At 37.1% G+C, this 16,217-nt stretch overlaps 1 protein-coding gene across 1 annotated transcript in view; it reads left to right on the top strand.

The window, feature by feature from the left end:
• PROS1 (protein S) overlaps positions 1 to 16,217 on the top strand; it is a 101,209-nt gene that overhangs the window by 62,273 nt on the left and 22,719 nt on the right. The window contains exons 5-9 of the mRNA XM_033211570.1: positions 5,551 to 5,673; positions 5,779 to 5,910; positions 10,375 to 10,500; positions 12,810 to 12,931; positions 14,668 to 14,783. Of these exons, the coding sequence (XP_033067461.1) occupies positions 5,551 to 5,673; positions 5,779 to 5,910; positions 10,375 to 10,500; positions 12,810 to 12,931; positions 14,668 to 14,783 (619 nt within the window). The remainder of the gene's footprint in view (positions 1 to 5,550; positions 5,674 to 5,778; positions 5,911 to 10,374; positions 10,501 to 12,809; positions 12,932 to 14,667; positions 14,784 to 16,217) is intronic.

Genomic DNA, 16,217 nt, shown 5'->3' on the forward strand with positions numbered 1-16,217 from the left:
TAATGTTACCATTGATGATGGTTAAAGTCTATTAATCTCATCTGTTCTTTTTTTTTTTCTTTCCCTACTTTTTTTTTTTTTTTTTGCGAGGGGGCGGGGGGCTGGAAGTTGATTACATTTTTCCATTTTGTCTCCTCTGTTATTAATTATGCTTCTCAAACTTCTTTTACTCATTTCTTTTCTTTTCTTCTTTTCTTTCTTTTTTTCTTTTGGTCAGGATCTCACTCTCTAGCCCAGGCTGGAGTGTGGTGGGGTGATCATAGCTCACTGCAGCCTTGAATTCCTGGTCTCAAATCCTTCTTCCTTTCTGCCTCAGCCTCCTTAGTAGCCAGGGCTGCAGGCATGTAGCACCATGTCCAGCTAATTTTTAAATTTGTTTGTAGAGATAGGGCCTCACTTTGTTGCCTAGATAGTTTTGAACTCCTGGCTTCAAGTGATCTTTTTACCTTGGCCTTCCAAAGTTCTGGGATTACAGGCATGAGCCACTGTGCCAGACCTCATTTCCTCTGTTTTTTTGTGCTGTTTCTGCCTTACATTTTAATATTATACATTAGAAACTCCATGATATGTTAATTTATAAATAGCCTATCAAATGAGAAAATATTGTTTTATTGTGTTATTTATTTATTTTTGAGACAGAGTCTTGTGCTGTCATCTAAGCTGGAGTGCAGTGGCACAATCTTAGCTTATTGCAACCTCTGTCTGCTGGATTCAAATCATTCTTGTGCCTCAGCCTCCCAAATAGCTGGGATTACAGGCCTGGCTAATTTTTTTGTATTTTTGTGGAGATAGGGTTTTGCCATGTTGCCTAGGCTGGTCTCAAATTCCTGGCTGCAAGTGATCCACCCACCTTGGCCTCCCAAAGTGCTAGGATTACAGGCATAAGCCATTGGCACCTGTCCCAGAAAACATTGTTCTATATTTTCTCATATGTTTACCATTTCTGGCATTCCATATTCTTTTTTATAGATCCACATTTCCATCTGACAACATGTTCCTTCTGCCTGAAGAAATTCCTTTAACATTTCTTATACTACATATCTGATGAAGATGGATTTTCTCTCTCTCTTTTTTTTTTTTTTTTGAGACAGAGTCTCGCTCTGTCACCCAGGCTGCAGTGCAGTGGCACAACCTCAGCTCACTGCAAGCTCCATCTCCCGGGTTCATGCCACTCTCCTGCCTCAGCTCCCCGAGTAGCTGGGACTACAGGTGCCTGCCACCACGCCCAGCTAATTTTTTGTACTTTTCGTAGAGACAGGGTTTCACCCTGTTAGCCAGGATGGTCTTGATTTCCTGACCTTGTGATCTGACTGCCTTGGCCTCCCAGAGTGCTGGGATTACAGGCGTGAGCCACCGTGCCCAGCCTTTCTCATATTTTTAAATTAAAAATAGTATATTGCCTTTATTTTTGGGAGATATTTTTATTGGGTAAAGACTTCCATATTGATAGTGTTCCATCAGTATGTCAAAGATGTCTCTCCATTGTCCTTACACTTGAATAGATGCTGATAGGAAAACTACTGTTATTCTTAGCTTTTTTTTTCTTCTATGTATGCACTGTGTTTTAGATTTCTCTTTTTCCCTGGTTTTCTCTAATTTGATATAGTATTTTTAGGTTTATCCTGATTGGTGTTTAGTGGGCTTCTTGGATCTGCGTGTTCATAGTTTTCATCAAATTTAGAAAACGATTTACTATTATTTATTCAAAAATTTTTTTTCTTTTTCCCTGCTGTCTTTCCTCTTCTCTTGGAATGTCAATAACATGTATTAGGCCATTTGATATTGTTTAACAAGTCATTCATGCTCTAATTATTTATCAGTTTATTTATGTATTTATTGTTTTTATACTTCTTATCTGTCCTTCCTTAATTCTGGATAGTTTTTATGTCTTCAAGTTCACTCTTCTTTTTTTCTCCCATGGATAATTTACTTTTAATCCCATTTACTGTATTTTTCATTTTATATAGTCTGTTTTTCATTTCAATAAGTCCCATTTGGATCTGTTCCACATCTGCTATTTTATTTTATTTTTTTCATCATGCCTATATTTACTACGGGAACATGTGGAGTGCACTTAAAATAATTTTATTTATTTATTTTTCTGATTTTTGGTCATCTCTTCCATTTTAGATATATTTTCATCTACTGATTTTTCTCTTGGTTATAAATTTTTTTCTTGTTTCTTTACATGCCTATTATTTTCTTAATTTAATTTAATTTTACATTGTACTTTATTTTATTTGGATATAAGGTCTCACTGTTACCCAGACTGGAGTCCAGTGGTGTGATCATAACTCACAGTAACTTCAAACTCCTAGTCTCAAGCTATCCCCCTACCTTAGCCTCTCAAATAGCTGGGACAACAGGCATGGACTACCACAGCTGGGGAATTTATTTTTTAAATTAATTTTAAAGATTATATCTCACTATGTTGCCAAAACTGGTCTTACCTCCTGGCCTCACATGATCCTCCCTCATCTGCCTCCCAAAGTGCAGAGTGAACCACTGCATCTGACTCCTACTTATTTTTAATTGTTTACCGAACCAAACAAACAATACTATTCTCAGTATAAATAGAAAAAAAGAACTTGGAACTTTCAGTTTGGGCTAAGATGATGTAACAGGGACCAAATTTATCCTCCTGCCTTAAATAAGTAGAACTTCAGTCTAAGTATATAAAATAATGATTTTGGACATTGGAGAACAGGAAGCAGAACACTGTGACTCCTAAGGAACAGAAAATAAGCTTACAGCTTATGTTGCTGGGTCCTGGATTTTCTTGTCTTCTTCCAAATAGTGTTTGATTTTGTTGTGGCGTTTAGGTAACTTATGTGGAATACATTAAAAACAAATCTTTTGAGTTTTGATTTTAGGCTCTGTTAAGGCAATCTGGAGTAGCCATTAGCTTAAAACTAATTTAGCCTCAATAATAAGTCTACATCCTTGTGAGGAGTCTGCCTGATGCCCTTTGTACTATGAAATATTTTAGGTCTGGGTAGTCTAAAACAACCTATCCCTATCCCTCTATAAGCTCTGGAAATTTTCCTGTGCAAATCGTCATTCAGCCAAAGACCCTGGGGGATCTTTTTGCAGATCTCTGGAGACTCTCTTTCTCTTCTCTCTCTCTCTTTCTCTCTCTCTTTCCATACACACATGTGTTTTTCCCTCTCTCTGCCTTTATAGTACTCTGAGCAGCAAAATTCCAATTTGATCTCCCCAAACTCCAATATTTGTTTTCTCAACCCAAGGAGACCACTGGGCTCTGTTTGTGTTTCTTGCACTGTTGCATAGAAGCTATCTCCAGGCAGGAATGTGCTCCAATTGTAGGTCTCAGCTTGTTTATTTTCTTTTCCTTAGGAATCATGATGTTCTCCTTCCTATTCTCCAATGTTTGAAAAACAATTATCTTACATAGTTAGACTGAAGTTCTACTTATTTAAGGCAGGAAGATAAATCTGTTCCTTGTTATATCATCTTAGCCCAAACTGAAAGTTTTAAGTTCTTTTTTTTTCTTTTCTTTTCTTTCTTTTTTTCTTTTCTTTTCTTTCTTTCTTTTTTTTTTTTTTTGAGAGAGAGCCTTGCTCTATCACGATCTTGGCTTACTGCAGCCTCTGCCTCCCAGGTTCAAGCACTTCTTGTACTTTAGACTCCCGAGTAGCCAGGACTACAGGAGTGTGCCACCATGCCCAGCTAAGTTTTATATTTTTAGTAGAGACAGGGTTTCACCTTGTTGCCCAGGCCCCCAGTGATCGGCCTGCCTTGGTCTTCCAAAGTGCTGGGATTACAGGTGTGAGCCATCATGCCTAACCTCTTTTTTCTCTTAATGTTGAGAATAGTATTGTTCTGTCTACCTCATGGGATTGTTCTAAGGTTCAAATGAGGTAATATATTTGGAAAAATATCTAAATTACAGTTACAAAATACTGTATATATTTGCAATGTAAAAGTAGTGTTATGGAATCTTTGGGGTGTTGCTTTTCTGTCTGGAAACTTCTGTAGCCATTAGTGCCTTTGCCCGAGTTCTTGTCCTGCGTCCATGAAGTGTGAGGTATGCAGAAAAGTAGAGAGTGAGCAAGATGAACAGGAGCTTTACTGAGCATTAGAAGAGCTCAGAGGACACCCTCAGTGGGTAGCTCATCTCTGTAGGCAGGTTGTCCCATCAAGTGTTCAGCTCTCATGGAGAGGAGGCTTTGAAGCGGGTGGCTCCTCTTTGTAGCCAGGTCATCCCATTGTCTCTGCAGCTGTCAGTAGAGAGGAGGCCTAGAGTGGGTGGCTCCTCTCTGCAGCTGGTTGTCCCATCAGCAGCTCTCAGCAGAGGAGGGCCTGGAGAGGGGGGTTCTTCTCTGCAGACAGGTCATTCAATGTCTGCAGCTCCCAGTAGAGAGGAGGCCCTGGAGATGGGAGCTCCTTTCTGCAGCTGGTTGTCTGTATATCTGTTCTGTTCTGGCTGAGTCTAGGGTTTTTATGGTCTTCAGAGTGGGAAAGTGCATGCTGACTGGTCCATGGGCTGCCATGGGTGGGCCCAGGAAAAAGCACCAAGAGTTCCCCCTTCAGTCAGCAGTACTGGCAGCCCAGTTCACAGGCCTCAGGCCTTTCCCAGCCTGAAGGTGGGACTTCACGGGGGATCCACCCTTTTCCACACAGGCAGCTGTCTACCTCCTGCCACTGTTCATGGCACCCAGGCTCTTTGTGCCAAGGGGGTGCCTGCAGGCCAGCACTGAGCTGCCCTCAGCACCCCCGTCAGCTCCCTTCCCATGCTTGTTGGAGCCCAAAGACTGGAGGGGGCAGGGGGCTGGCCTTTTAGCACTGCCCTGAGCCTATGTCCACTTGGCCGGGCTGCAACAGCAGCCGGCTTCAGTCCCAACCTTGTTCCATGACCAGAGTGGGTGCCAGCTGTGAGGAGAGACCAGGAAGCAGGAGCAGACACTTCTGAGCCTGTGGTGGGCACAATGGGCCTTCCCCCATGAGCACAGAGATGCCCAGGTTTACAGCCAGGCTTGGGCAGCTGCAGCTGCACTCAGGGGACTCTTGTCCCACCAGTTGGAAGGGGTGGGGCTCCCCCTTGTCCTTGGCTTTCACCAGCTCTGTGGCGCGTGCAGCCCCAGCCATGCCTCTTAGATCAGAGTGGATGCCTGCTGCAGGGAGAAGCCTGGAAGCGGGAGCAGGCCCCCAAGAGCACAGAGACACCCGGGTCCAGAGCCACGACAGGGAAGCTGCAGCAGCATCCGGGGAGTGTGGGGCTCCTACCTGCTCTGTGGAGTGGGAGACCCTGGCCCACCTCCCTACTGCAGCTGGCATCTTGGCAGCAGCCACTCTAGATGGGCCACTGCTGCCATCTGTAGTTTATTTTTACAAAATAATTATAAAGATTTACCTAATGGACTCACTTTTTAACTTAAGAAAAGTATTATTTAAAGGAAGGAGTTGTGCTTTTTTTTTTTTTTTTTCCATTGGTTCCAGGCTTCAGGATTTTTATTATAGTGCACACAATTTTCTTTTACCATGACATGAGGTAAAAAAAATAAATAAATAGATGTCTATTTCCTTCAGCCATTCCAGACCAGTGTAGCCCTCTGCCATGCAATGAAGATGGATATATGAGCTGCAAAGATGGAAAAGCTTCTTTTACTTGCACTTGTAAACCAGGTTGGCAAGGAGAAAAGTGTGAATTTGGTATGTATAATAACCCCCACCCCCCAGCTCATCAGGATTGGTCTCCTGAAAAGTTCTCTGCAGGTTATATTACTTTAAAAATAATTCGTTTTTTTCCTGTTTTAGATATAAATGAATGCAAAGATCCCTCAAATATAAATGGAGGTTGCAGTCAAATTTGTGATAATACACCTGGAAGTTACCACTGTTCCTGTAAAAGTGGTTTTGTTATGCTTTCAAATAAGAAAGACTGTAAAGGTAAGAGCAGGATGGTAGAATTAAAAAAGCACATTTATTGTATGAGAATAATTCCAGTTAGAGAAATTTTACTAGCAAATTTTTGGAAAAATGATTGTAAGTGCTTACACTAACACATTTTTATCCACATTGAAGCCTTGTGATACTGTGGAACTGCTTTGTAGTTTTTGTTTCTTTTTGAGAGATAGGGTCTCACTCTGTCTCCCCAGCTGGAGTGCAGTGGCTCTATCATGGCTCACTGTAGCCTTGACCTCCCGAGCTTAATTGATCCACTGACTTCAGCCTCCCAAGTAGCTGGGACTACAGGTGCATGCCACTGTGTCCAGCTAATTTTGTTTTTTTTTTTTTTTGTAGAGATGGGGTTTCACCATGTTGCCCCAACTGATCTTGAATTCAAGTGAGCCTCCTGCCTCAGCCTACCAAAGTGTCGGGTTTACAGGTGGGAGCTCTGTGCCTGGCCTGCATTTTAGTTTACAGTACTGATAACGTGATTTTTAAAAATTTTCTCATTGTATGTGCGTGTACACACTTGTGTGCATGTTTCAATAAGGAATTTCATTATAAAATGACATTTCAATGCAAGTCTTTGCATGCTACAAACTTTGCAAAATCATTGTTTATCCTCTGTCTTTAGACATTATATTTTTTATTTTCTTCTAGGAAAATAAGTAGCCATAGAAAGAAATCCACTGTGATAACCTCTTCCATTGTATTTTATTTTTCCTTTTCAGAAATACTTTTCTGATTTCCAATATCAACCCTTCATCTGGCACCTCATTTCCTGTTGTGGTTTTGGGAAAGAAAAGAAGATCTAGTTTCTTTCTCTTTCTGCCTTTAAGATCATATCATTGGTCATAACTCGTTTTTCTTCTTCAGTCTTAAATATTCCCTGTTAGTTTAGCTTTCTAACAAGTCATTTTACTAATGTATTTCTTTTATTTTTCATTGTTTTCCTATCTCTACATTTTGACTTTTTTTTCTCTCTGTATACTGTCTTTCAGTTTGGCTGTGTTAATGCTATGACTAAATCTTCAAATATTCATAGCAGGTGTGTGGATGACTAAAAGCAAGATTTCCCACCTGGACTTAAAATTTTCCTTTAGAAACTGGATACAATTAATATCAACATTCTCTCCTCCACTACTTTTTTTTTATTTTTTTGCTAAAATGTTAAAAAAAAAAAAAGGAAGTTAAAATGTGAATTTCTTGTTCAACTCTTTATTTTATATATGTTTTGGTAAAGCCCTGCATTGGATTCGTATTCAAATCATCTATCTCTTACTGAATAGCAGTGTTTAATATGATAAACTTTACTGTAGTATTATTTAAACTGCAGTTAAATGACTCTAAAGTGAACACATTAAAAACAAATTCTTCTAAACAGCTACCCAATGTGTGACCATGTATCTTTCTTATCTGCCTATTTGAAGGTCTGTTTGAGTTTGGATTTTGAGACTATTTAGAATAAGACTGTCATTAGAACATGAGTTATAGAAAAACCATCACAATGCTGGATACCATATGCATTTTATAAACAAATAGTACCCATTGACACTTCTACACTTAAATACTTTAATAGTCTCTTTCTAAAGAATTTTTGTTTTTATTTATTTATTTTTTAAGATAGGGTTTTGCCTGTCACCTAGGCTGGAGTGCAGTGGAATGATCTCAACTCAGTACAGCCTCGATCTCCTGGGAGGTCCTCCCACCTCACTCTCCTAAGCAGCTGGGACTACAAACATGCACCACCATGCTGGCTAATGTTTGTAGCTTTTGTACAGATACAGATGGAGTTTTGCCACATTGTCCAGGCAGATCTCAAATTCTTGGGCTGAAGCGATCCATCCACTTCAACCTCACAAGGTCATGGGATTACAGGCATGAGCCACCACACCTGGCCAAATTTGTGACTTTTTAAAAACTCAGAAGTATTTTAAATTCTTATCCACTCAGTTAATACACACATATATGTGTAAATGATTACAAAAGTGCTCTTATTAATAGGAATGTTCCTGATGACCACATCTGTTCTTATATTTATTTGCATTATTGTTTACCCATGATATGTAAGTAATAGAGTGGAAAACAGATAGAAGAATATATGAAAAACTATTACAGCCAGGCGTAGTGGCTCACGCCTGTAATCCCAGCACTTTGGGAGGCTGAGGTGGTCAGATCACGAGGTCAGGAGATCGAGGTCATCCTGGCTAACACAGTGAAACCCCGTCTCTACTAAAAATAGAAAAAATTAGCCGGGCGTGGTGGCGGGCGCCTGTAGTCCCAGCTACTCGGGAGGCTGAGGCAGGAGAATGGTGTGAACCCGGGAGGCGGAGCTTGCAGTGAGCCGAGATCGCGCCACTGCACTCCAGCCTGGGTGACAGAGTGAGACTCCTCCTCAAAAAAAAAAAAAAAAGAAACAACAACAAAAAAACTATTACAATGGGACCTTTGCCACAATGTAGAAATGCTTGGGATCCAGAAAAACGGGGTATACCTACCCTTTACCCCGTTTTCCCTTAATGGTAATATTTTACAAAATGATAGTACAATTTCACTTTTTTTGCCAGTAACTGTCTAAAGATGAAAGAATAAAACTTTTCTCTTCTTGTTCTTCTTCTTCCTTTTTTTTTTGTTTTTTGTTTTTTTCGAGACAGAGTCTCGCTATGATGCCCAGGCTGGAATGCAGTGTGAGCTCGGCTCACTTCAACCTGTTTTGTGGGTTCAAGTGATTCTTCTGCCTCAGCCTCCCGAGTAGCTGGGACAGATGCACACCACCACACCTGGCTAATTTTGTATTTTTCAGTAAAGATGAGGTTTTGCCATGTTGACCAGGCTGCTCTTGAATGCCTGAGCTCAAGTGATCTGCCCGCCTTGGCCTTCCAAAGTGCTGGGGTTACAGACATGAGCGACTGTGCCCAGCTGAAAGAATAAAACTTTACAATCAGACATTAGATGTCAGTGCGGAGTCATAAAACCAATGTACTGTAACTTAAACTTGTATGATCTAAATAATTCCCTGCAATATACCTCAAACCAAATACACTTAGTGACATATTTTTACTGATTTTATTTTAGTTTATTACATATTTATTTAGTGATAGGGTCTCCCTCTGTCACCCAGGGTGGAGTGGAGTGGTGCAATCATAGTTCAAGGCACCCCAACTTCTGGATTCAAGTGATCCTCTCGCCTTATCCTCCTTAGTAACAAGAACACATGCCACCACTCCTGGCTAATTTTTTCTCTTTTCCTTTTTTTTTTTTTTTAATGTATAGAAGTGGGGTTCCACCATGTTGCTCACTCAGGCTGGTCTTGAACACTTTGGCCTCCCAAAGTGCTAGGACTACAGCACTGCCACCATGGCCGGCCACTCCTGGCTACTTTAAGAAAAAAAACTTCATAGAGACAGTGTCCCACTGTTGCTCCGGCTTACTTTATTTCAAAAACATAGTTTTTAGCTCTTTTTAAAAAATTGGATATTTTACTTTGAATTAGTTAAAGATTCACATGAAGTTGTAAGAAGTAATACAGAGAGATGCTATATACCTACCCTTTACCCCGTTTTCCCTTAATGGTAATATTTTACAAAATGATAGTACAATTTCACACTCAGGATGTTGACAATGATACAGTCAAAATATAGAAAAATTCCTACAAGGAAACTGGTTTTATTATTTTTGTGCAAGTTATTTTAAATAATATCCTAAATTTTGACTATTAATCTGGAAAAAAGGCTGTCAACTTTTGGAATAGAAAACATATTTTCTGTTCTGAATTTGTCTTTCTCCAGAGAGTACGCAGAAGAGTTCACTAATAATTACATCTCCGTTGAACTATTTCTGTCGCATGTTTTGTTTTCTTCACAGGTGCTCATCTAGTAACTAGTTACTATCAATATGTTGTCTCCTTCATTTCACACTATAATATATGCATCTGAAATTTCTGGAATATTCGTTTAGCACTAAATTCATATTGGATTAACTGCAGATTTATAAGTACTTAGAGACCTTAATCTTAATATAAATTTGAATCACTATCATCTACTTTAGACAATAGTAGTGTACAAATTACATGTTTGTTCATTTCCAAAGAAACAAGATAGAATAGATGAGCCATCCCATGTACAAAAAATAATTGTGATAATATGGAGTGAATCTGTTTTCAAGACTTCTGTTTCTTTTCATACCACAACCTGGCAGATAAGAACATTTTTAAAGCTTTCTCCTTCTTAACATAACTAGAAAGGAACATGGCAAACATGAATCAAATTCCCTATGCATTTGTAGAAAGAAATCATATTTAGTAAACTAACATATGATGATAGATTTAATGTTTTTTTGTCCGAAGGCCAATCTGTTATCTCAATACGTATATTAAACTAGTCCAGGAAGCACAAATCAAGGGTTCTTTGCTAGTGTCTGCTGGTATGGGAAAAATGTTTTTAAATATGGTTATTTTATTTATAGATGTGGATGAATGCTCTTTGAAGCCAAACATTTGTGGCACAGCTGTGTGCAAGAACATTCCAGGAGATTTTGAATGTGAATGCCCTGAAGGCTACAGATATAATCTCAAATCAAAGTCTTGTGAAGGTAGAATGATGGTAGTATCATTATTGATTGTGGAGAGGGTGTGTGTGAAGCCTGAACTGATATTTGAAAGCATTGGTTTTGTTTGACATCAACAGTAATATTTTCTTATCCCTAATATAGCTTGTTCAATTGGGTAATCATTGGCTTCCTTCCAGAGTTAAAGTATGTAAGACACATGGTCTTTAAGTTTAGTGTTGTGCATGCCGATTGGCCCTTTGCGCTACCTATGAATTGGAGACCTCCAGGTGTGATAAAAACAAGATGAATATATTTTCATGTCATTTACATTATATTCAAAGGTAAAGAGAATTTCAGTTTGGAAGGAAAAACAGTAGACAGAAAAGAAAGACATAAGCATAAAGGTCATCTGAGTGAGACAATGAGCATGGTTAAAAACTTTAGTTTTTATTCCAAGATTTTCAGTGATTTTTCTGGGCATATATAAATAAGTCATTTATTCTAAAATAAAAAGCGACACAGTTCTATTATCTCATGATAAAGAAATGATAACAATACACTAGAAATTTAAGAAATATTGATCAGTAATGTCAGAGCCTGTGGGTTTGGGGCAACCCCTTGAAGGTGCTGTTGCTTTGAGTAACTGCAGTGGCTCTGCCCTGTGTGCCCCAGGAAGCTTCAACATATTGTAGTTGTTTGTTTGTAGGTCTGTTTATCATGATATACAGATTATCTCATACCTTCCTTTGGATTTTTTAAAATTTTAAAACAGATTTAATGCCATGGTTGGAACTAATCAATACTAATTTTTCTATTGTGGCTGTGTGTGTGTGTGTGTGTGTATATATATATATGTGTGTGTGTATACACATACATAAGAAAATATATATATATACACATACATATATATGTGTATATTCACACACATGTATAGTGTACCTTTTAAAAAATAGATTTGTGGGTACAAGTACAGTTTTAATGTACCCTTTTAACCATTTTTAAATGTACAATTCAGTGGCATTAATTACATTCTTGCCATTGTGCAGCCATCACTGCTATTTCCAAAACTTTTTCATCAGCCCAAACAAAAACTCTTAACCAGTAACTATTAAGCAGTGGGTTTTCTTTTATTAGTTACCTTGATGGAAGTAACCTCTACTCTTGTTTCTTGTCTCTATGAAGTTGCCTAAATCAATAATAATTTTACAATGAATTTTTTAACTACGTATGCTGCTTTTGAGATTTTGATGTCCTATCTCCTTTTGCACTGACCAAAAATATTCCCCTGCCCACCACACACACATTTCTCCTTTCCCACCATTGCAGATAGAAATTACCATGGATAACTCTAGACATCTGCAGAATTATCATTAGCCAACTTCATCCCCTGTATCGTAGTTTTATTAATGAATGACATATTTTTATAAAAGATTTATATGTGACTCTTATGTGATCTATAAATTTAATAATATGCAATTTTAATACTATTGCAGGATTATTAATTTTGGGAATCTATTTTAAATTATTTTATGAGAACATATTCAATAATAGCATTTATGAACTTGTGGAGTTTTAAAGGTCATAGGGCATATCCAATGAAAATGTAAATGATCTTATATAGTTCTGAGATAGATGTTTGCTTCAACATAATATTATACATTTCCAAGAATGATTTTCTCAAAATATGAGTAGGGACAGGGACCATATAGATTTCATAATATGGGAGATTACATCATAGTGAGGTTTAAAAAAAAAAAAGAAAGATAACAAATAAAGATATTTCCCTAAATTCACTGTCACCATTAATTATTGCATTATGAGAGGCCCAATGTTCTTGATATTGTCATTTAATTCCTGACTGTATCAACCTTCAGTTAAAGTGGTCTTTTCTTCTCTTCCCTACCTTTCTTTTCCTTTACTTCTTCCCCATCTTCCTCTCCCTTCCTCTTCCCCTTCCCATTTCTTTTTTCTTTTTCTCAAAGCAATGAATTGTGAGGTAATCTCAATGGAATTCAAATATTCAGAAATGACAGTTAAGTTGAGATTCTCAATCTTTTTTTCTTCAAATTCAAAATGAGAAATTTGGTAGAATTGTTATACTTAATCACCGAAAGTTATAAATTAATTTTAGTTTCAAATATGTAAATAAATAAAAATTACACTTGTAACTCGGTTACATTTCCACGTTAAGTATTATATTTAAATGTAGCTTGATGTCATAGTATTTCTTTCCCTAAGATTGGATTATCGTTGATTATCTCATACTACAATCATAATATTCCTGTGCCTCTGAGATTGGACATTTAGGAGATACTAAAGTTTGCGTGTGTGTGCGTATGTTTTTACCTCAGATGTAGATGAATGCTCTGAGAACATGTGTGCTCAGCTTTGTGTCAATTACCCTGGAGGTTACACTTGCTACTGTGATGGGAAGAGAGGATTCAAACTTGCCCAGGATCAGAAGAGCTGTGAGGTAAACATTTTACACTGCTTAACTGCTCCCGCTTCCTAAAAGGAGAGATCCACATACTTATTTTCACGTAACTGAGTTAAGTCAGGAAAACACAGATGTTCTACAACAATTGCTGTAGCTTTAAGCAGGTTATGACTCACGATTATTTACTAATTATGGCCGTGTAAGTCATAAACATGGGGGATAATTAGTGGCTGAGTTTAAAAAAAGAGGGTAGAGTCACAGTTTAGAGAGTACTTATCTGTAGCCTGTACATTTATAAAATACAACGTGTGTATTTACTTAAGAAATCAAGAAAAGCTGAGTTTAACAGCCCTCATTGTGAAAAAATAATCTCCCATAGAAACTTAAGTGAAAACATTTTCCCCTGTCTACTTTTCTGGATTCCACTCTGACTAGTTTGATCATGTCTTAGGCATGTTAGTGTTTGTAAAGTGCTCATGAAGTTTCAGAGGGTACAAGTGCAGTTTTAACGTACACTTTTAACAATTTCTAGGATTTTAGTGGGGTTTAAGTATATCATAATTCAGAGAGGTTGATTTCTCAATCTGTGTCTCTCAGACTTGCTTTTAGTTACTTAGATTTAACGCATAACTGACCCAGGAATTGAATATTGGGGGTAGGTGCTTGTTTTTACTTCATTGAAATAAATGTCACCATCTGAGCTCTTTTTTTTCCCGCATGTTTTTTTTGACAAGTGGAGGCAAAATTATATATAATTATGAGGCAGACCATAAAAAATGCCTAAATAATGATTTAAGTGTACATACATACCTCTATATCTGTTGCCAAGACAAAGCTGTATATGTCTGGAGAAATGTCACATTCAGTAGTATGCAACCTACCTGGAAATAAGCTAGTTGGCATGTGTAGTAATTTTGGTGTGGTACTACTTAATTGAAATGCCACGCTGTGTGAACATCTATTCTGTAATTTAGTCCTTTGTTATTTCTGTATTTGGTGTACTTACATATCACCGTCTGCCTTGAAATAGATTTCTTAAAGTTTTAAGGGGAAACAAAATGTTATTTCTGGGCCTATATTTAATACAGTGCTATGTACGTAATTCTCCTCAAAATATCCTCGTATGTGCTCAATCATTTATACATTAAAAGCTTTTCATTTTAATGTTTGTTTTCACTCTTAGAAGAAAATACTTGATACCATATGTGATGACTTTAAATAATCTTCTTGTAAATTCCTTGGAGACTATGAGATCTTAATTTATATTTATTTCCTTCATGTTTTCCAGTATTCCCTTGACTATCTAGATAGCACATTCTTGCTCAGAAAACTTTGGCTTAATAAATGAATGAGTGAATGAATGAGGTGTTATTTATTGATACATTAATTCTTACACCTATTTCTGACTTCAAATAAAAATAATTTTCAGACATAATTCATGGAAGATATTATACCTGACAGTTAAAGAAATATATATTGGTTTTGGAAGAGTTTGTGTTTAGGACTAAAATTTGCAAAAGAAGTATTAAAGAAAAAGATCTAAAACCATGCACATTGAACGAGACTTTAAAACCCACATATTCTTTATAGATAGACTGTACAAGGAAATGGAAGATATGTCTTTATTATTACCCAAAATATTCTTAATTATTTTAGTGTGTTACAGGTGATACTTTAGTAACCAAACAAAAATGCATGGCCTCACACAAACATTCAGCACTAACCTATGCATTTTGATTTTCTTGTTGTTTATTTGGTTTCTTTTATTCCAGGCTGTTTCAGTGTGCCTTCCCTTGAACCTTGACACAAAGTATGAATTACTTTACTTGGCGGAACAGTTTGCAGGGGTTGTTTTATATTTAAAATTTCGTTTGCCAGAAATCAGCAGGTGAGGAACCACTAGCAATGATAATTTCTAGAGGTTAAGCAGATGAGGGCAGGAGAAAAGTGGCTGAAAAGGTTTGAAATGTGTGAAATTGTATTACCTATCAGATAATGTAGTCATACTACCAATCAGATGATTTGGGGAGCCCTAAAGTTAATTTATTCCTTCACACATATAATTTTCATGCTAAAACCTTTTTGAGTCATTCTAGGCTGACTTTCCCCAATTAACATTTTACCTTACTCCATGTTCTTCCTTTTGTAGAAAGTGCATATTTACTAAGAAGCTGGGAACATAGATTTAATGTACTTGTGAAGTTTCCATTACTCTTTACACATGTTATGAAAACTAAGTAATAAAAAATACTCAGTATTGCTTTTAGAATATCATTATGTTCAAAATTATTAAGGAAAAAATTTAAACTTGCTTAAGTGGCATTATAAAGACATACATTACATAATTTTAGTTGGCTATCTAAATACATTATCCATTATTATTGTAGTTAGATTGAGTTCAGAAATGAAATAATTGATTATGTTTTTTAGTCTTGATTCCACTATATTTTTATAGCAATGTTTACATCCAATTTTTATTTTATTTTATTTTTGTTTATTTATTTATTTTTGAGACAGAGTCTTGCTCTGTCACCCAGGCTGGAGTGCAGTGGCACAGTCTTGTCTCGCTGCAACCTTCGCCTCCCAGGTCAAGCAATTCTCCTGCCTCAGCCTCCTGAGTAGCTGGGATTACAGGCATGAGCCACCACACCCAGCTAATTTTTGTATTTTTAGTAAAGAGAGAGTTTCACCATGTTGCCCAGGCTGGTCTTCAACTCCTGACCTCAAGTGATCACCCCAGGTGACCTGCCATAATTGTACTTTAGTTATCAGATTTTCTCAGAAGCATACACTGCTGGAAGTAGAAGAAAGACATTGGAATTTTTTTGGAATAATGACAAGGAAAAATACTTGAGACAGAGTATATAGTTCAAATTTTAAAATATTTTAATTAAATAAGCATGCATGTTTAGAATTTGATGTCAGATGCATGAATGATTACTCATTAAATAACTAAATTCATACACATTATTAAAAACATTGAAAATTATTCTAAGATCAATAACTTATGTAAACACTTAAGCAACTGTGCTCCTTCCATGCTTTATTTCTCCCAATAAGTGGGTTTTTTTTCCTTTAACATCACAGAGCAAGTAATATCTTCTAATGATAGAGATTGGAGAAAACCCTTTCCTGCTCTGAGAATAATAAGAATGAGAGAGAAAAATATTATTAGTTGTAGTAAATAACACTTTTAGGAATACAATTGATCCTCCATATCCTTGAGTTACTCATCTGTGGATTTAACCAACCTCAGGTCGATAATATTCAGAAAAAAAACCACGATAAATATTGACAATACAATACAAAGTAATACAAATAA

Source organism: Trachypithecus francoisi, unplaced genomic scaffold (assembly GCF_009764315.1).
Source record: "Trachypithecus francoisi isolate TF-2019V2 unplaced genomic scaffold, Tfra_2.0 Lachesis_group0, whole genome shotgun sequence".
In the NCBI taxonomy this organism is placed as follows: domain Eukaryota; kingdom Metazoa; phylum Chordata; class Mammalia; order Primates; family Cercopithecidae; genus Trachypithecus; species Trachypithecus francoisi.